Raw genomic sequence first — 22,272 nt, 5'->3', positions numbered from 1 at the left:
TGTGGCACTCCGCACACCCAGCCCCACACATAGCTCCCAGATCTGTGTGAGCCTGATGTCCTGGGACAGAGCATTCTATTGCAAAGGAATTATTTCCCAGGAGTTGTCGTCTTTCAGAACACCCAAGATGGAACAAGAATTAGATAACTTCTAATTGGTAAACAAGTGTTCCTTTTTTTTTTCTCAGAACAAAGACAGTCAGGCAGTAAACTTTTATTTCCCAAGGACCATAAACAGCATATGCTCCAGGCATCCAACACTGGAACCAACAGTAATGGGCCAACAAGAAAACCCCTACCTTCAGGTCTAGGATTTGGGCTTTTTTGGGGGATTTGCTGGTGGTAAGGCATGTGCTAAGAAAAGGATTTAGTTAAAAGACCCTCCATGTTTTGCACTTTGCAATAAGTAAAATTATTCCTAGGCGTCCAGCCAGCTTTTCCCTTCCCCCTCAACCTTCTGGGGTTCAACTTTTTCCTTCCATATTGAACTTTTTTTAAAAAAATTCACTCCTGAGGAAGCCCACAAAGGTCATATCTCAAATCTGCATCATTATTTGTGGTAATGCAGACATTGGTTTTCTAGTTGCAAAACAATTGCTAACTTGGTAAATATTAATAGAGGGAAGATTTGCTAAGAACAGTGCAATCAATTCTTTCATTTGTCTTCTTTCACAAATATTTTTTTCCACGCATATCAATACTTGGTCACAAGAACCTAATCTAGGTATTTCCAGCTTGCAAAACTCTTTAGGAGGCCAAGGGAGAGAGGTAGAGTTAAGAAAATCAGAAATGTTTATGAGAATAAGGTGTAACTTTATGGGTGTATTCATACAATGAAATATTATTCAGCAATAAAAATAAAAGAATGAATGACTGATATACAGGACAATATGGGTCTATCTCAAAAACATTATGTTAAGCAAAAAAAGCCAAACACACAAGAGTACGTATCGTATGAAGTCCGAGAACAGATAGTACTGATGTATATTAATGGAAATGAAGAAGTTGTTGCCTGGAGGAGAGGGAAATTGATTACAAAAGAGGCAGGAGGAAATTTTAGGGGTGATGAAATGTTATATACCTTGCTTTGGATCATGGTTACATAAGTGCATACAATTGTGAAAACTCATAGAACCACATGCCTCATATCTGAGCATTTTATTGTGTATGAATTATACCTCAGTTAAAAAAATACATATTTTTTTTTAAAGAAATGCACGTGTGTCCTGCCTTGAATCATCAAGGTGTCTTTGTGAAATGTGACAGACTAGAAAGAGTTAGGTTTGGGGACAGACACACTGGGCTCCAATCCAGCTGAAGGACCTTGGGAAAGTCACTTAGCTTTTTTAAGTGTCCACCTCTGCAAGTAAAACTAATCTAATTCACAACATGGCCATAAGGATTAAATGGAAAATTGATTTTAAAGTGTTTAACTCAGTACCTATCACCTGGAAAATTCTCAATAAACTTAGCTATTTTTAAAATTTGTATAAAATAAACTGTAATCCGGGGGGCAACTAAAAATATATTCTCTTCTCCTTTGCAAATGATACCATATGCAACTTAGGACAAAAATTCCAAAATCAAAAGGAAAACCGGGAAAACAATTCAGTTAAAGAAATCTGTCCTTCTGTGAGGGAGCCTGTGGGCACAGCTGGTAGCTATCAATTACTTGTGATTATTACAAGAAATCTGGCACTTTCTGTGATCATACACAAATGTGTCATCATCGTGTCCTACCTCATCTTTTTACCAAGTGTCAAAAGGGAAGGGAAAGGCTGCTTGGAATGGGGATTAAAGAAAAATCCGCTATAATTATTGGAGGGGGTCAGCTTCAACGTTTCTAAAGGAAACTCCCATTTTCACCTTTCCAGATGTCTCCAGGACAAATTATGTACGCAGTTGAAGGACTAATCTGAAGCTTAGATTCAGAATTAATGGAAAAGTAAGAATAGAATTGAAATGCAACTTTAACATTTCTGCTTAATCCCTGCTCCCTGCTAAACATCTTTCATTTCTCGGCCTGATCCCCTTTGGAGAAATAGAACCCATTAGGGCATCCCCTGAGAGACCCTCCACTCTTGTCCTGTTGGCTCTGCTTGGAGAGTCCGGAGGAGCCAGCGCACTGCACAGGATACCTCCTCCTTCTCTCTGGGGTTTTTCTGCCAGATCCAGCTGCTCTGCAATAGCCCCTCTCCCAGGCTGTGGTCCAAGGGCCCCATTCTGGCTGCCATTCCCACCAGTTATTACAATAAGCTAGTTGAGGGAAAAGGAGATTTAAAGGACTCCCTAGCACTGTATGATGGCTTATTCTCGGTGTGCTACTCAGAGCACCAGACAGGCAGCTAAGCAGAAAAACAGCTGGCGGTGGTCTTTGGCCGGGTTGTCTCCAGCCCCTCATCATTTCTCATCTGTCATGACATTCATTTTCTTTCCGCAGAGACTTTCTGGGAGCTTGGTAGCTGGACACAGTGTTCTGCCACTTGCGGCCACTTGGGAGCCCGAGTTCAGAGACCCCAGTGTGTAATGGCCAACGGGCAGGAAGTGAGTGAGGCCTTCTGTGAGCACCTCCAGAAGCCGCTGGCTGGGTTCCAGCCCTGTAACATCTGGGACTGCCCCTCGAGGTATGTGTAGTCATCTCATCAGTACCAGGTTTTGGCTTGTTTTAAAATGCCCAGTCACTTGGATTTAATAACTCGACCACTATGATTTGTTTAGCATGTACCATACAAGGCACTCTGCTAAGTTCTTTATGTGGCTCACTTCACAGTCACGTATGAGGTCGATGTCGTTCATTTTCTATTTTACAGATGGCACAACTCCCCTAGGCTGCACAGTTACAAGGGCCAGAATTCAAATTGAGATAGTCTGATTTCACAGCTTGTGCTCTTAATTGCTACCCAAATCTGTTTCCTGCACTCACAATGTACCTTAAGAGCACAGTGAAGCTGATTTCATGGGTTTACCCAGGAGATAAGGCAGTGAGTGGGCCAGATCATGAGAGGCACTAGCTAAAAGCACAGTTCCTTAGACTCTACCCCCAGGGGTACAACCATTAATAACCTTTCTGTGTCACAGAAAACACAAATCAATGGTTTTTAAAATGTCCAAAGTCAAACTCATGATCTCCACCAAATCTGATCCGTCCCCAATGTTCCAGATCACATTGACAGCATCCTAAACTCCCCCTTTCCTCTCACTTCCATCCGTTCTTGTCAGTTTCCCACTGTTACCAATGGAGTCCAAGCCACCATCATTCCTCACTAGGACCACTCCAGGAGTCTCCTGAGTTTTGTCTCCTTTCTAGAGTGCCTTGTCCAATGTATAAGCAGAACCATCTTTGAAAACACAAACTCATGGGACTTCCCTGGCAGTCCAGTGGGTAAGACTTTGCCTTCCAATGCAGGGGGGTGTGGGTTCGATCCCTGGTCGGGGAGCTAAGGTCCCACATGCCTTGCGGCCAAAAAACCAAAACATAAAACTGAAGCAATATTGTAACAGATTCAATAAAGACTTTAAAAATGATTCACATTTTTAAAAAAACTTAAAAAAAACCCAAAACACAAACTCATCACGATGCCCTTCTGTTGAAAAGGGAACCCTCTTGCACTGTTGGTGAGAATGTAAATTGATACAGCCACTATGGAGAACAGTATGGAGGTTCCTTAAAAAACTAACAGTAGAACTACCGTACGAGCCAGCAATCCCACTACAGGGCATATACCCTGAGAAAACCATAGTTCAAACAGAGTCCTGTACCACAATGTTCATTGCAGCTTTGTTTACAATAGCCAGGACATGGAAGCAACCTAAGTGTCCATCGACAGATGAATGCATAAAGAAGATGTGGCACCTATATACAATGGAATATGACTCAGCCATAAAAAGGAACGAAACTGAGTTATTTGTAGTGAAGTGGATGGACCTAGAGTCTGTCATACAGAGTGAAGTAAGTCAGAAAGGGAAAAACAAATACCGTATGCTAACACATATATATGGAATCTAAACAAAACAAAACAAAATGGATCTGAAGAAACTACGGGCAGGACAGGAATAAAGATGCAGACTTAGAGAATGGACTTGAGGACACGGGAAGGGGGAAGGGTAAGCTGGGACGAACTGAGAGAGTGGCATGGACATATATCCACTACCCAATGTAAAACAGATATCTAGTGGGAAGCAGCCGCATAGCACAGGGAGATCAGCTCGGTGCTTTGTGACCACCGAGAGGGGTGGGATAGGGAGGGTGGGAGAGAGACGCAAGAGGGAGGAGATATGGGGATATATGTATACGTATAGCTGATTCACTTTGTTATAAAGGAGAAACTAACACAGCATTGTAAAGCAGTTATACTCCAATAAAGATGTTAAAAAAAAAAAAAAAAAAACCCTTCCATGCCTTCCCATTGTTCTTAGGACAAAGGTCAAAGTTCCTGGCATAGGGACTGTGTCTATGTTGTTCATTTTGTCCCCCAATGTCTAAAATAATGCATTGCACATAGTAAGGGCCCAGTACCTATTTGCTGCCTGACCGAATACGTGAGTGAAAGAATAAAAGTCCCTCCGTGCTTGGGTCTCAGGCTGCCTTTCTGCCTCATGGCTGTCTCTCCCAGCCTGGTTATTGGATCTCCATCCACAATAGTCTCTTTCGTCCCTTCGATACACCGTTCTGTCTCCTGACTCGGGGCCTTTGCACATACTGCTTACTCTCGTTTCACTTAGTTATTCCTATTCATCTATTTTCAGGGAAACCTTCTAGTCCCCAAACTCACCCAGACCCCTGTGCTGTATGTTTTTCTATTTCCATGTCATTCTTCTGCACAGCTCTTACCACAATCTGCCTGTCTTGCCCACGTACTGGACCATCAGTTCTATGAGAACAAATCCACAGCTGGTGTGTTTAACAAGTTATCCCCAGCACTCAGCACAGCGATTCCCCATTGCACACTCTCTAAAAATATTTGTTAAAAGAATGAATGAATGATTGAATAGCATAGTCCCTAGCAGATAATTGACCAATGATGCCGTCGACTGAAAATACTGCACAACCTAAAAGTCGAGAGGTATGTTTTATTCGACAGACATTCTGAGGACTTCAAGCTTGGGACATAGCATCGCAGATAATGCTGAGAAACTGTTCTGAAGTGGCAAGGCGGGGATTGGGGAGCCAAGATATATGGGAGTTTTTGCAACAAAAGACCAGGTAGTTGGAACATCAAAAGATTACTGTTAATTAAAGAAAACCAGCTATCTCAAGTTAAGGAATTTAGCGCCTTTGTCTGTATGGGAAGATGCAAGAGTCTGGGCTTACCGAAATCATTCCTTTGATGTGCACCTCCACTATCTGGGGCCAGTGTCCTGTGCTTTCTCATCCTGAGTCTCCTCGGGGTGGTGCACCATCAGGGCGGCCGTAATGTGATGGCTTGATGGCTACAATATCCTTTGTTTACTGATGTGGCAGGCAATATTTTAGTTCACAATGCCAAAATTCACAGTGAAAAGAAACAAAAAACCAAACCAAGACAAAAACCAAACAGTAGTAGCACTTACTGAGGACAAACCTGTGAGGCAGACACTATTATCAACCTCATTTTACTGAGGAGGAATCGGAGGTGTACATAATGTTGTACAGCTCACTGCCCTGTGCAAATGCCCACCCCGGATCCATGATCTGTGCCTTGGAGGAGAAGTGGGAGGCATGGTCACACCGTGAAAAAAAAGAGATGCCTCAGAACACATTCTTAGAAGAGCCATGGATACCGTAGGCACCTTGACCTCTCTTCCATTGCCATAGGCACCGTGACACTTGCATGAGCTCTTCCTGTCCTTCAAAGGAAGAGCTTGTGCAAGAGTCATCTGTCCCTCAGGAAGCAGCAAACTGATGCTAAAATAACTAGGAGGAATTTGATCCAAGAAAACTGGTTTATGTCAATTCTTGATTCTCACAATGAGAATTCACATTGGGAAATTTATCCTTATTTATTAAGTACTCTCAACCCTTTAGCCACTCCTAGAAAAAATAGAGTCATACACTTTCATACCTAGAAGGAACAGTAGAGATCATCTAACCCTAGATCCCTCTACATCAGGGGTCCTTCACACTTCAGTGCCACAGACCCCTCCGTAGTCTAGAGAAGTCTATGGCTCCCTTCTCAAACAAGGGTTTTAAATCTATAAAATAAAATATACTTGATTGCAAAGGAAGCCAATTAATTATATTGAAATATAGTTACTGATGTAGTTTTAAATGTGTGATGTAGTAGTAAATTTGCTTCTCTATTAACACACTAAATAATAGGATCTAGTAGTACAATTGATTTTGAAATGGTGATGAATATAATTGCTGTTTGAATGCCTGCCACAATTTTCATGTCATGTGAAAACAGCTATGATTTGTATTGGTAACAAAATCACAGGTATTGCTACTAATACTATATGTTGTTGCCTACATTTTTACAATTGAAGGCAATACTCAATTGCCGTTAGAGCTTAGTGACAATGAAGATGTAATCCTTTGCCCATCCAAGTCCATGGTTCCCTTGGAGAACAATGGGGCTCAGGTTAGGAACCCCTACTCTGCAGTATCCTGGTGGCAGCTCGAACATCTTGAGTGACAGAGCACCCAATATCTCCAAGGTGTCCACTTCCAAGTTCAGTCTCCTATAATCATTATGAACTTTAGGGTCAGATAAATCTAGAAGCAGTCCCAGCTTTGTTGGCATGTTAGTTATGTGACCATAGCTATTTAACCCTGTGGACATCGCTGTCTTCATTGCAAGAATGGGAACAAGATGACAATTACATAAGAAAACATGCAAATATCTCAGAGCACAAAGAGCACATAGGTGCTTTAGTAATATTTTCTTCCCTTTGGTTTCAGTGAGTTGAAATCCACCTTTTTGAAGTTTCCACCTAATTTTGCCCTAGCTCTACTCTATGAAGCCACACAGGTCATGGCTCCTTACATACTTGAAGATGGCTCTATCCCGCCCCTATGTTGGTTGTCTCTACGTGGTGATTCTGTTGCTTCTCTGAGTAAAAGCAAATCTGAGCATATGGCTGGGAGTTATCTGTGCTGCTGCCCATTCCCAGAGAGACGTGTGAGGGCCCTGAAACAGTCATCATGTTAGGATCGATTTTTCCTTTGGAAGGCACTTCCTGTAGGATCTGTCCTACCAGTCCTTACTAAGCTCCTGTAGTTTTTGTTCTTAGGTGGTTCACGGGCACGTGGTCAGAGTGCTCTGTGTCTTGCGGTGAAGGATTCCGCAGTCGACAAGTGACCTGTAAGCGCACGAGAGCCAATGGAACTGTGCAGGTGATGCCTCCGAGAGCATGTGCCCCCAGAGAGAGGCCTCTGGGAAGAAGACCCTGCTCCAGTCACCCGTGTGTTCAAGGGCTTATTGAACCAGGGAACCAGGTAACGCTGACAAATCTAGTGTTTTGATAGTATGATCATCTAGTATAATCATCCACTCCCTGTGGTGAAACCCATGCATCAAAAAACTAAAATTAAAAAAGAGACTTCCCTGGTGGTCCAGTGGTTAAGACTTCGCCTTCCAGTGCAGGGGGTGCAGGTTCGATCCCTAGTCGGGGACTAAGATCCCACATGCCTCGCGGCCAAACAACCAAAACATAATACGGAAGCAATATTGTAACAAATTCAATAAAGACTTTTAAAATGGTCCACATCAAAAAACTAAACTAAACTAAACTAAATCCATGCATCAGGGCCCCTCCGCACAGGGGAACAGGAGAGCCCAACTGCTGCACGACAGTCATGAAACTCAGCTGCACAGGGACCTTACCACACCGCGCACAGGCTGGTCCACGGGACCCTGTTATCCTATTAATGGGCCTCTCTGTTGTAATTAACACAGGCCGCAGGGACCAAAAGTTCCCCTCGGCCCTTCTGAAAATGTTCGGTAGTGTTAGTGCAGGAAGGTAATACACACTTTCTGCATTTCTGCCCTGCAGTGCAGCAGTTGTTGCTGTTGGGAGTCATTGTGCTAATTCTCTTAGGTCATTTTTCCCTTTAGTTGTTCTGATTAACTCCAAGCACTACATGGCTACACACTGTCTAACTGGAAAATGCACAGCCCCAATTCTGTGCAGGGACGATGCAAAGCAGAGTGTGATACATCTTTCTGGAGCATCAAGTTTACTAACTAGAATTGGAAGAACCAAGGAGTTCTTGGAACAAGAACTATCCCCCTCCCCCACCAACACGGAAGACAGAAGAGTAGGGGAGGGGAGACGTGCCCCAGGAATGACAGTCCAGTCTCTGAAGTTTCACCCAGGTGGGGGTTGAGGGGCAGACCTGCAGCCACGGTGGCCTCGCTTTCGGTCGCCCGGGCTGCTCCGGATCATCCTCTGAGCTGGCCAGGGTCTTGGATACGATGCTTCTGAAGGCCGTGCAGAGAACACACTCATCTTCCACCGGACCGGGCCCCAGGGAGCGCGGCGGCCTGACCTTCCTGCCTCGGTCATCCATGGGGTTCACATGGGCTCACTTTATTATGACGCCTCTTGCTGGGCAGCTTGCAACAAAGATGTTTTAAAATAAAGTTCCAGATTCTCTCAGCCACGCCTTGCTTTTTCTGGCTGTGGCCAGAGAGAGTGGATGAGGACACACTCTCAGGCTGCCCAGTGTGGGAGGACCTTCCAGTGTTGGACACACCCAGGGGGCAGCTGGTTCCCTCTGGGGCTCCAATCCTGCTGCTGCTGGAGGTGGATGTCCCAGTGCCACACTGGGGGGCTGGGCTGGGAGTGGCAGTCCTCGACTCCAGGCTGGGTGGGGGACAGGCAGACTCACCGGTCTTCTGCCCTGCCTGCTGGTCTTCCTGCACCTGCACATTTTTTCTCTGGTAGAGCCACCTGGTTTGCAGGGAGGACACCACAGGGCTTGGAGAAGGCTCAAGTTCACTGCCACTGAGGTCCCCGGAAGAGAAGGGCTTCACAGTTATGATGGAGACCCCCACCTGGGTTTCTTGGAGCTCACACTGCCTGTTCCAGTGTCCTGGATCTGGTCGCAAGTCAAGCCCAGAGTCCTCACCATTGTCACCTCCAGGTCCTCTTCACAGGGTGGGTGGAGTGGCTCCTTCTGGCCCATGTTCACCCATGGATACCTCATGAGGTCAGGTAAGATGCCTCTGTCACTGGGGTTGAGGGCAATCATTTTTTGTAATAGATCCCTTATCTCCAAAGACAGATACGGTGGGATGGGGTATTGCCCTTGTAGGATTTGCTTCCGCAGCTCCTGGAAGTCTTTTCCCACAAAGGGCCGGGACCCAGTTATCATGGTGTAGAGCACTACTCCCAGGCTCCACACGTCCACCGCAGGGCCGCTGTAGCTCTGCCCCAGCAAGAGTTCTGGGGCAGCATAAGGGGGTGTGCCGCAGATCGTGTCCAGTTGGCCAGTGTCATCACACTTGTTGCTGAGCCCTAAGTCTGTAAGTTTGATATTCATGTTGGAGTCAAAGAGGAGGTTCAGTGGCTTCAGGTCCCGGTGCACGATGCCCCTCTGGTGGCAGTGCTGCAGGGCGGAGACCAGCTGCTGGAACTGACCTCGGACCTCCGCCTCTGTCATACGGCCATGGATCTTCAAATAGCGGTACATGTCCCCCCCCACTGAGGTACTCCATCACCAGGAAAAATGTCTCCTCCGTGTCAATCACGGAGCCTTCATACTGCACACTTCCCGGAAAAGTGCCTGGACACTTAGAAGCTCTGACGCCTTTTCTTAATGACCTTGACAGCCACCTGTGTCCCGGTCAGAATGTGCCGGGCCAACTTCACTTTACCGAAGATGCCTTCACCAATGGTGTGGAGGATCTCGAAGTCATCAATATGAGCCTCCTTGTCAGCAGAGTTGGCTGTGAGGCCCTGCATCATGGTGATCTGCTAACTACACTGACTGACAGCACTACCTAGCAATGCTAACTATGCTAACTAACAATGCTAACTGTACTAACAGTGCTAAGTATGCTATCTCTACTAACAACGCTAACTATGCTAACTGTACCAACAGCGCTAACTAGTACTAACTACACTAACTATGCTAATAAACTATTAACTATACCAACTGTGCTAACTATACCAACAATACTGACTATGCTAACTGTAGAAAGAAAAATGAGACAAATAAAAAAGAGTAGAGAAAAGAGAAAAAAAAAAACAACAAAATGGCAGAAACAAGGAAAAAACAAGCTAACTGTAGGTCCAAGGCCATCAGGTCACCAAAAGCAGCTTCCTGGGCTCTAAGGACCAAAAACCTGGGCCCACCTTTCTCTTTTATAGGGCTTTGTGAAGTACATCACAGTGGTGCACTCTGAGGTCAGAGCAAGAAATGGACCCATCACAGCTGGGGATAAACCACAGTGGTTTTCTCACTTTTTGAGTTCAAGGCCCCTTTACACTTAGGAAAAAGGATCCCAAAGAAATTTTTCTTCACGTGTGTTATTAGATATTGGTATTCACTTTGTTATAAATTAAAATCTGTAGGATACTTCAGTGGCCTTTTTATTTCTAGTTTGAAAATGTGTAATAATTTTAAAGACCTCATAATGTCTACACTTGAAATATTCAATTCCTTTTCCTTAAATTCTGGTCTCAAAATAATGTTACAACTTAACTGACTTCACGATACAATACAAAATGTTCTGTTGCATAAGACACGATAAGGTACATTATGAAAGTCTATGAAGCTGAGAGAAAATGTCCCAGGAAGGTAGGTCATGAGCAGATTTCTCATCAGGAGCCTCGGAGGCCAGATGGCATGGCTCAATGTACTTGAAGTGTTGAAGGAAAGAAACCGTCAACCAAGAATCCTATATCTAGCAAAACCTTCCTTCGAAAATGAGGGAGAAATCAAGACAGTCCCAGTTAATCAAGAGTTGACAGAGTTCTTAACCACCAGACCTGCCTGCCACAGGGAGTTCTTCAGGTTGGAGTCAAGGACCCTGGACAGTAACTCAAAGCCTTATGAAGAAATAAAGACCTCTGGTAAAAGTAGATAGACGGGCGATGAGAAAAGCTAGTACTATTGTAACTTTGGTTTGTAGCTCCACTTTTTGTTTTCTGTTTGATTTAAGAGACTAATATATAATAGAACACACACACATACAAATCATCACCTTGTCTCTAATACTGTCTTTTTTAATTTGGGGGAAAAGTCTGATTGGTCTCTAAAATGAATATATGCATCTGACCTCAAGGATTGCATTTGGAAATCATAGTGTCTCTATCTTCCAGTACAAAGGTTAACCAAGGTCGGGTCCCTTTGAATGCAGCAGCTCAATAACAAGCTACAAGATAGACGGATTTGAGGCAATAGGGACAAGAGCAGGCTTCAAGAAAAGGAGCAGAGGAACACTAGTAATATGTGCACAGAAGTCTCAGAACCGGTATTCCAAATACCACCTTGAATGCTATTATAATAAAAAATACCTGGGAAAAAAATTTAAGAAATGTGTAGTAGACCCTGTCTTAGCCTGCAGGGCACCATTAGAGGAAACCACAGATTGGGTGCCTTAAACAGCAGAAATGTATGTTCTCCCAGTTCTAGAGGCTACAAGTCCAAAATCAAGGTTCTGTCAGGGTTGGTCTTGGTCAGACTTCTCTTTCTGGCTTGTGGACAGCCACCTTCTAACTACATCCTCACATGGTCTCTTCTCTGTGCACACACACAGAGAGTTCTGGTGTCTCTTCCTCTTCTTATAAGGACACTATTCCTATCAGATTAAGGCCCCACCCCTATGGCCTCATTTATCCTCTAACCTCCTTAGAGACCCTATCTCCAAATACAGTCACACTGGTGGTTAGAGCTTCAATATATAAATTTTGAGGGGATACAAACGGGTCCATAACATTATGCCCTTTGGTCCCCCCAAAATTCACGTCCTTCTCATGTGCAAAATACACTCACCCCATCTCAATATCCCCAGAGGTCTTAACCCATTCCAACACCAATTCCAAGTCCAAAGCCTCATTAAGTTTCACCTGATCAGGTATGGGTGAGAAATGACACATAAAGTTAACCATCACAGAACTTATAAGGAAAATTTAACACATTATTGAAACACATAACAGAAAAGTTGAGCAGTCCATTCCTTTAAATGAACTGAAACATGTAATGTTATTCCAATTCAGATTACAGGAGAATTCTTTTTTCGGAACTTATGATAATTTTGACATTCATATGGGAGAATGAGTGAGGACAAGAAATTTTTAGAAAAACAAATTACTAGAGGTATAGAAAGACTTTCCTTATCTGATGTCAGAGCGTGCCGCAAAGCCGTTGTGAGTAAAATAATGCAGCATTAGTACAGGAATAGACGTGAGTCATGGAATATAATTAGAGTACAGAAACAGACCCATGTAAAATGAGTTTAAAGTTCAAAGGCAGCTCATCATAGAGGGAAGAATAGTTCAAAAAAAATAAATAGTATAAAACTACAGAAAGTTTTTTTCCCAGACATTAAAGAAGATCTAAATAAATGAAAAGACATCCTATATTTATGGATCAAAAGACTTAATATTATTCAGATGACAGCACTCCCCAAGCTGATCTACAGATTCAACACAATCCCTTTCAAAATCCCAGCTTCTTTGCAGAAATTGACAAGCTGATCCTAAGATTCATATGAAAATATATAGGAGTCAGAATAGCCAAAATAATCTAGAAAAAGAACAAAGTTGGAGGGCTCAGACTTCTCAATTTCAAAACTTACTACAAAACTGTAATAATCAAGACAGTGTGGTACTAGCATAGCAGAGACACATAGATTGATGAAATAGAATTGAAAGTCTGGAGATAAATCCATGTATCTATGTCAACTGATTTTCTGCAAAGGTGACAAGACCATTCAATGCGGAAAGAATAATCTCCTCAACAAATGGTGCAAGACAACTGAATAGCCACATCTAAAAGAATGAATTTGGATTCCTAGCCTACAACATATACAAAAAATTAAGTCAAAATTTATCAGAGACCTAAATTTAAGAGCTAAAACGATAAAGCTCTTGGAAGAAAATGTAGCCATAAATCTTCATGCTTTGGATTAGGAGATGGTTTCTTAGATATGATGCCAAAACATAAGCTAAAACAACAACAAAAATAAATTGGACCACATCAAAATTAAAAACTTTTTTTTGCTACGAAGGACATGATCAAGAAAGTGGACAGCCCATAGAATGGGAGAAAATATTTTAAGATCATACATATGAGGAGGAGCTTCAACATGGCGGAAGAGTAAGACATGGAGATCACCTTCCTCCCCACAAATACATCAGAAATACATCTACATGTGGAACAACTCCTACAGAACACCTACTGAATGCTGGCAGAAGACCTCAGACCTCCCAAAAGGCAAGAAACTCCCCCACGTACCTGGGTAGAGCAAAAGAAAAAACAGAGACAAAAGAATAGGGACGGGACCACACCAGTGGGAGGGAGCTGTGAAGGAGGAAAGGTTTCCACACACTAGGAGGCCCCTTCGTGGGTGGAGACTGCGGGTGGCGGAGGGGGGAAGCTTCAGAGCCACAGAGGACAGCGCAGCAACAGGGGTGCAAAGGGCAGAGCGGAGAGATTCCTGCACAGAGGATCGGTGCCAACCAGCACTCACCAGCCCGAGAGGCTTGTCTGCTCACCTGCCGGGGCGGGTGGGGGCTGGGAGCTGAGGCTCGGGCTTCGGTCGGATCCCAGGGAGAGGACTGGGGTTTGCGGCGTGAACACAGCCTGAAGGGGCTAGTGCGCCACAGCTAGCCGGGAGGGAGTCCGGGGAAAAGTCTGGAGCTGCCGAAGACACAAGAGACTCTTTCTTGCCTCTTTGTTTCCTGGTGAGTGAGGAGTGGGGCTTAAGAGCGCCACTTAAAGGAGCTCCAGAGACGGGCGCGAGCCGCGGCTATCAGCACGGACCCCAGAGACGGGCATGAGACGCTAAGCCTGCTGCTGCCGCCACCAAGAAGCCTGTGTGCAAGCACAGCTCGCTATCTATCCACACCGCCCCTTCCGGAAGCCTGTGCAGCCCGGCACTGCCAGGGTCCCGTGATCCAGGGACAACTTCCCTGGGAGAACACACGGCGCACCTCAGGCTGGTGCAACGTCACGCCAGTCTCTGCTGCCCCAGGCTCGCCGCACACTCCGTACCCCTCCCTCCCCCCAGCCTGAGTGAGCCAGAGCCCCCTAATCAGCTGCTCCTTTAACTTCGTCCTGTCTGAGCGAAGAACAGCCGCCCTCAGGCGACCGACACGCAGAGGCGGGGCCAAATCCAAAGCTGAATCCCAGGAGCTGTGGGAACAAAGAAGAGAAAGAGAAATCTCTCCCAGCAGCCTCCGGAGAAGCAGATTAAATCTCCACAATCAAGTTGATGTACCCTGCATCTGTGGAATACCTGAATAAACAAAGAATCATCCCAAATTGAGGAGGTGGACTTTGGGAGCAACGATATATATATATATATATATTTTTTTTTTTTTTTTCCCTTTTTCTCTTTTTGTGAGTGTGTATGTGTATGCTTCTGTGTGTGATTTTGTCTGTATAGCTTTGGTTTTACCATTTGTCCTAGGGTTCTGTCTGTCCTTTTTTTTTTTTTTTTTTACTTAAAAATTTTTTTTTCTTAATAATTATTTTTTGTATTAATAACTTTATTTTATTTTATTTTACATTATTTTATTTTATTTTATTTTATCTTCTTTCTTTCTTTCTTTCTTTCTTTTTCTCTCCCTTTTATACTGAGCCATGTGGAAGACAGGCTCTTGGTGCTCCAGCCAGGCGTCAGGGCTGTGCCACTGAGGTGGGAGAGCAGGTTCAGGACACTGGTCCACAAGAGACCTCCCAGCTCCACATAATATCAAATGGCGAACATCTCCCAGAGATCTCCATCTCAATGCCAAGACCCAGCTCCACTCAACGACCAGCAAGCTACAGTGCAGGACACACTATACCAAACAACTAGCAATACAGGAACACAACCCCATCCATTAGCACAGAGGCTGCCTAAAATCATAATAAGGCCACAGACACCCCAAAACACACCACCAGACTTGGACCTGCCCACCAGAAAGACAATATCCAGCCTCATCCACCAGAACACAGGCACTAGTCCCCTCCACCAGGAAACGTACACAACCCAGTGAACCAACCTTAGCCACTGGGGAGAGACACCAAAAACAATGGAAACTACAAACCTGCAGCCTGCGAAAAGGAGACCCCAAACACAGTAAGTTAAGCAAAATGAGAAGACAGAGAAACACACAGCAGATGAAGGAGCAAGGTAAAAACACACGAGACCTAACAAATGAAGAGGAAATAAGCAGTCTACCTGAAAAAGAATTCAGAATAATGATAGTAAAGATGATCCAAAATCTTAGAAACAGAATGGAGAAAATACAAGAAACGTTTAGCAAGGACCTAGAAGAACTAAAGAGCAAACAAACAGTGATGAACAACACAATAAATGAAATAAAAAATTATCTAGAAGGGATCAATAGCAGAATAACTGAGGCAGAAGAACGGAGAAGTGACCTGGAAGATAAAATAGTGGAAATAACTACTGCAGAGCAGAATAAAGAGAAAAGAATGAAAAGAATTGAGGACAGTCTCAGAGACCTCTGGGACAATATTAAGTGCACCAACATTCGAATTATAGGGGTCCCAGAAGAAGAAGAGAAAAGGAAAGGGACTGAGAAAATATTTGAAGAGATTATAGTTGAAAACTTCTCTAATATGGGAAAGGAAATAGTTAATCAAGTCCAGGAAGCACAGAGAGTCCCATACAGGATAAATCCAAGGAGAAACACGCCAAGACACATATTAATCAAACTATCAAAAATTAACTACAAAGAAAAAATATTAAAAGCAGCAAGGGAAAAACAGCAAATAGCATACAACGGAATATCCATAAGGTTAACAGCTGATCTTTCAGCAGAAACTCTGAAAGCCAGAAGGGAGTGGCAGGACAGATTTAAAGTGATGAAAGGGAAAAACCTACAACCAAGATTACTCTACCTAGCAAGGATCTCATTCAGATTTGATGTAGAAATTAAAAGCTTTACAGACAAGCAAAAGCTAAGAGAATTCAGCACCACCAATCCAGCTTTACAACAAATGCTAAAGGAACTTCTCTAGGCAAGAAACACAAGAGAAGGAAAAGACCTACGATAATAAACCCAAAACAATTAAGAAAATGGTAATAGGAACATACATATCGATAATTACCTTAAATGTAAATGGATTAAATGCTCCAACCAAAAGACATAGACTGGCTGAATGGATACAAAAACGAGACCTGTATATATGCTGTCTACAAGAGACCCACTTCAGACCTAGGGACACATACAGACTGAAAGTGAGGGGATGGAAAAAGATATTCCATGCAAATGGAAATCAAAAGAAAGCTGGAGTAGCAATTCTCATATCAGACAAAATAGACTTTAAAACAAAGACTATTACAAGAGACAAGGACACTACATAATGATCAAGGGATCAATCCAAGAAGAAGATATAACAATTGTAAATATTTATGCACCCAACATAGGAGCACCTCAATACATAAGGCAAATACTAACAGCCATAAAAGGGGAAATCGACAGTAACACAATCATAGTAGGGGACTTTAACACCCCACTTTCACCAATGGACAGATCCGCCAAAATGAAAATAAATAAGGAAACACAAGCTTTAAATGATACATTAAACAAGATGGACTTAATTGATATTTATAGGACATTCCACCCAAAAACAACAGAATACACATTCTTCTCAAGTGCTCATGGAACATTCTCCAATATAGATCATATCTTGGGTCACAAATCAAGCCTTGGTAAATTTAAGAAAATTGAAATTGTATCAAGTTATCTTTTCCAACCACAATGCTATGACACTAGATATCAATTACAGGAAAAAATCTGTAAGAAATACAAACACATGGAGGCTAAACAACACACTACTTAATAACCAAGAGATCACTGAAGAAATCACAGAGGAAATCAAAAAATACCTAGAAACAAATGACAATGAAAACACAATGACCCAAAACCTATGGGATGCAGCAAAAGCAGTTCTAAGAGGGAATTTTATGGCTATACAAGCCTACCTTTCGAAACAAGAAAAATCTCAAATAAACAACCTAACCTTACACCTAAAGCAATTAGAGAAAGAACAAAACCCCCTCAAAGTTAGCAGAAAGAAAGAATCATAAAAATCAGATCAGAAATAACTGAAAAAGAAATGAAGGAAACGATAGCAAAGATCAATAAAACTAAAAGCTGGTTCTTTGAGAAGAAACAAAATTGATAAACCATTAGCCAGACTTATCAAGAAAGAAAAGGGAGAAGACTCAAATCAATAGAATTAGAAATAAAAAAGGAGAAGTAACAACTGACACTGCAGAAAAACAAAGGATCATGAGAGATTAGTACAAGCAACTATATGCCAATAAAATGGACAACCTGGAAGAAATGGACAAATTCTTAGATATGCACAACCTTCTGAGGCTGAACCAGGAAGAAATAGAAAATACGAACAGACCAATCACAAGCACTGAAATTGAGGCTGTGATTAAAAATCTTCCAACAAACAAAAGCTCAGGACCAGATGGCTTCACAGGCGAATTCTATCAAACATTTAGAGAAGAGCTAACACCTTTCCTTCTCAAACTCTTCCAAAATATAGCAGAGGGAGGAACACTCCCAAACTCATTCTACGAGGCCACCATCACTCTGATACCAAAACCAGACAAAGATGTCACAAAGAAAGAAAACTACAGGCCAATATCACTGATGAACATAGATGCAAAAATCCTCAAAATACTAGCAAACAGAATGCAACAGCACATTAAAAGGATCATACACTATGATCAAGTGGGGTTTATCCCAGGAATGCAAGGATTCTTCAATATACGCAAATCAATCAACGTGATACACCATATTAACAAATTGAAGGAGAAAAACCATATGATGAGAACACTCCCAAACACCGTACACAAAAATAAACTCAAAATGGATAAAGATCTAAACGTAAGGCCAGACACTATCAAACTCTTAGAGGAAAACATAGGCAGAACACTCTATGACATAAATCACAGCAAGATCCTTTTTGACCCACCTCCTACAGAAATGGAAATAAAAACAAAAATAAACAATTGGGACCTAATGAAACTTAAAAGCTTTTGCACAGCAAGGGAAACCATAAACAAGACCAAAAGACAACCCTCAGAATGGGAGAAAATATTTGCAAATGAAGCAACTGACAAAGGATTAATCTCCAAAACATACAAGCAACTCATGCAGCTCAACATCAAAAAAACAAACAACCCAATCCAAAAATGGGTGGAAGATCTAAATAGACATTTCTCCAAAGAAGATATACAGATTGCCAACAGACACATGAAAGAATGCTCAACATCATTAATCATTAGAGAAATGCAAATCAAAACTACAATGAGATATCATCTCGCACTGGTCAGAATGGCCATCATCAAAAAATCTACAAACAATAAATGATGGAGAGGGTGTGGGGAAAAGGGAACCCTCTTGCACTGTTGGTGAGAATGTAAATTGATACAGCCACTATGGAGAACAGTATGGACGTTCCTTAAAAAACTAAAAATAGAACTACCATACAACCCAGCAATCCCACTACTGGGCATATACCCTGAGAAAACCATAATTCAAAAAGAGTCATGTACCAAAATGTTCATTGCAGCTCTATTTACAATAGCCAGGACGTGGAAGCAATCTAAGTGTCCATCAACAGATGAATGGATAAAGAAGATGTGGCACATATATACAATGGAATATTACTCAGCCATAAAAAGGAACTGAGTTATTTGTAGTGAGGTGGATGGACCTAGAGACTGTCATACAGAGTGAAGTAAGTCAGAAAGAGAAAAACAAATACCGTATGCTAACACATATATATGTAATCTAAAAAAGAAAAGAATAAAGAAAATGGTCAGAAGAACCTAGGGGCAAGATGGGAATAAAGATGCAGACCTAGTAGAGAATGGACTTGAGGATATGGGGAGGGGGAAGGGTAAGCTGGGACAAAGTGAGAGAGTGGCATGGACATATATACACTACCAGGCGTAAAATAGCTAGCTAGTGGGAAGCAGCCGCATAGCACAGGGAGATCAGCTCAGTGCTTTGTGACCACCTAGAGGGGTGGGATACGGAGGGTGGGAGGGAGGGAGATGCAACAGGGAAGAGATGTGGGGACATATGTATATGTATAACTGATTCACTTTGTTATAAAGCAGAAACCAACACACCATTGTAAAGCTATTATACTCCAATAAAGATGTTAAAAAAAAATCATATATATGAAAGGGAACTTGTTTGTAAAATATATAAAGAACACTCAAACTCAATAATAAAAACACAAATAACCTAATTAAAATATTGAAAAGGATCTGAATAGACATTTCTCCAATAAAGACTTACAAATGGCCCATACGAACAGGAAAAGATACTTAGCATCATTAGTCATTAGGGAAATGCTAATCACAAAGAGAGATAGTAGTAAGTGTTGATGAGGACATGGAGATATTGGAACCTTAATACTTTGCAAGCGGGAATGTAAAATGGTCTAGCCACTTTGGAAAACAGTCTGACAGTTCTTCAAAAGGTTATATGTATGGTTACCATATGACCCAGTAATTCCACTCCTAGGTATGTACCGAAGAGAATGAAAACAGGGTCACACAAAAACTTGTACATGAATGTTCATAGCAGCATTATTTATAAGAACCAAAAAGTGGGAACAACTCAAATCAAACCCATAATAAAATTCCACAAATTGGAAATAACTGACAGATAAATGTGGTATATTTGTACAATGGAATATTATCTGGCCATTAAAAAGAATAAAGTACTAATATGTATTACAGGGTGATGAACCTTAAAGACTTTATGGTCAGGGAGGTAAGGCAGACACAAAAGACCACATATTGTATGATTCCATTTATATGAAGTGTCTACAATAGGTGAATCTCTAGAGACAAAAGTAGCTGAACAGTTGTCTAGGCCTGAAGGGGAGAGGCCGTGGGAGGAATTGGGAGTAGATGCTAAAGGGTACAGGGTTTCTTTTGGGGATGGTGATAATGTCTTAAAATTGATTGTGGTGATGGTTGCACAACTCTAAAAACCATTAAATTGTATACATTAAACAGTGACTTGTAGAGTATGTGAATTGTATGAGGGAAATTGGTCAGCTAATGTAAGAAAAATAAGTAAAATGAGAGCCCAGACTCACAGCGTACATCAGAATAAATTCTGACTTGATTAAAGTGCTCAGTGTAAAAGTAATTAAACTCAAATAGAACTATCAGGACGGGAAAGACCTTTTCAAGCATAAAAGAAATTATAAGAAAAATTAATAGGTGTTATGAGTACAGAAAAATTTAAGAACTGCTGCATGTCAATTTTTTTTTTCTGTAATTGAACTCACCTCAACATATAGCCTTCATTTTTGCTCTGAGCAGGAAAATGCAAACTTGGCCATGGCTTATGGTTTTAAGCACAGTCATTTCTGAACCTAAGCCTGGTCAATTACAGATTGGCCCTGTCCTTTTCCCTTCTGCCCAGAGGTGGTCTCAGTTTCTGGGGGAAAAGAGGAAAGGAAACTTCTGGCTCTGAAGGAGGGCTGTCTGGTCCTTAGAGCTGGGCTTCCATCCTCCCTAACTTCCCTTGGGGACAGCTGATCCCCTGTAGCTAGTCCTTAGCAATGCCGCCGCAGCACATGGTTTTGGAACCCCAGCATGCATGAGCTCACAATGTTGTTTACACTGCATTGTGCTTTTGTTCCAGTGTCCTGGACGTTGCCTGGGTCGCGCTGTGAGGATGCAGCAGCAGCATCATATAATTTGTCAACACCCCAACCGTTCTGAGTCCGGCTGTGATGACAGGAGGTACCGGCCCCGCCCTAGGGCAGCACACAACCTCTGCCACCTCAGATAGTGACTATGACCGCCTGAAAGTGGCATCATCTGTCCTCTATACCACCTCTCATAATGGACAGTTCCTACTAAATTATGATTTCTCATGATGCCATCCTCAATAGTATGTATTATACCAAAATACTCATTAACATGTACTATTTATCATTACAGATTATTTGGATGTTCAACATATAGCGACACCCCAAAGAGAAAGGAAAAAGTAGCATTGAGAATAGACAGGTATTTTTCCCTCTATATACAAAGTTGATGAAGCCTAATCATATTTCATTTAGGTTTACAGATTAAATCTGTAACCCAGTGTTTTCAACGAACTACTTTACTCCTTTGTTTAGAAACTGTTTGATTAGGACGTTGGCACAGAATAACGTCCAACGTTATTAGCAGAGAATAAAATTAACTTTAGCAGAGAATAAAATTAACTTTTATCTTGTTAAGGAGCTTACACAAGAAAAAAAACTGCTTCCCTCTTTTATAAAAGTCTGAGCTGATAGATGATTTAGGGGTAGAAGAACTTTGTTCCCTGAGGTCACTCAGAGGTCACCCAGACCCCTTCCGTCTGGCGACTCCACCACCCCAGAGGAGCGTGCTCCAGCCAGAGAAAGTGAGGAGAAAGCCAAGAGGGCACACTAATGGGGAAGTGCGGAGTTCTGCCACTCTCTTCTTGTGTAACCTTGGACTACCTAACGTCCTACTCTGCACAGTGGGGTGTCCGTGTGAAATTCTGGTTTGGAGGTTTGTTTTTTTTTTTAATTGAAGTAGAGTTGATTTACAATGTTGTGTTATTTTCTGCTGTACAGCAAAGTGATTCAGTTATACACATATACACGTTCTTTTTTTTAAATAGTCTTTTCCATTATGGCTTATCATAGAATATTGAATATAGTTCTCTGTGCTATACAGTAGGAACTTACTGTCTATCCATTATATATACAAACGTACATCTGCTCACCCCAGCCTTCCACTCCATCCCTCCCCCAACCTCCTCCCCCTTGGCAACCACCAGTGTATTCTCTTATGTCCGTGATTCTGTTTCTGTTTCAAAGACAGGTTCATTTGTGTCATACTTTAGATTCCACACATAAGTGATATCGTATGGTATTTGTCTTTCTCTTTCTGACTTACTTCACTTAGTATGATAATCTCTAGTTGCATCCATGTTGCTGCAAATGGCATTATTTCATTCTTTTGTATGGCTGTGTAGTATTCCATTGCATGTAGGTACCACATCTTCTTTATCCATTCATCTGTCAGTGGACACTTAGGTTGTTTCCATGTCTTGGCTATTGTGAATAGTGATGCTCTGAACATAGGGGTGC

The 22,272-nt window shown here is 42.2% G+C and overlaps 1 protein-coding gene across 1 annotated transcript in view; it reads left to right on the top strand.

The window, feature by feature from the left end:
* ADAMTSL3 (ADAMTS like 3) overlaps positions 1-22,272 on the top strand; it is a 374,428-nt gene that overhangs the window by 345,373 nt on the left and 6,783 nt on the right. Inside the window, exons 25-28 of the mRNA XM_061179848.1 lie at positions 188-304; positions 2,440-2,623; positions 7,212-7,416; positions 20,805-20,905. Coding sequence (XP_061035831.1) covers positions 188-304; positions 2,440-2,623; positions 7,212-7,416; positions 20,805-20,905 — 607 coding nt within the window. The remainder of the gene's footprint in view (positions 1-187; positions 305-2,439; positions 2,624-7,211; positions 7,417-20,804; positions 20,906-22,272) is intronic.

Source organism: Eubalaena glacialis, chromosome 2 (genome assembly GCF_028564815.1).
Source record: "Eubalaena glacialis isolate mEubGla1 chromosome 2, mEubGla1.1.hap2.+ XY, whole genome shotgun sequence".
Taxonomy (NCBI): domain Eukaryota; kingdom Metazoa; phylum Chordata; class Mammalia; order Artiodactyla; family Balaenidae; genus Eubalaena; species Eubalaena glacialis.
The sequence above is the reverse complement of the archived record's forward strand: the minus strand, read 5'-3'. Positions and strand labels throughout refer to the sequence as shown.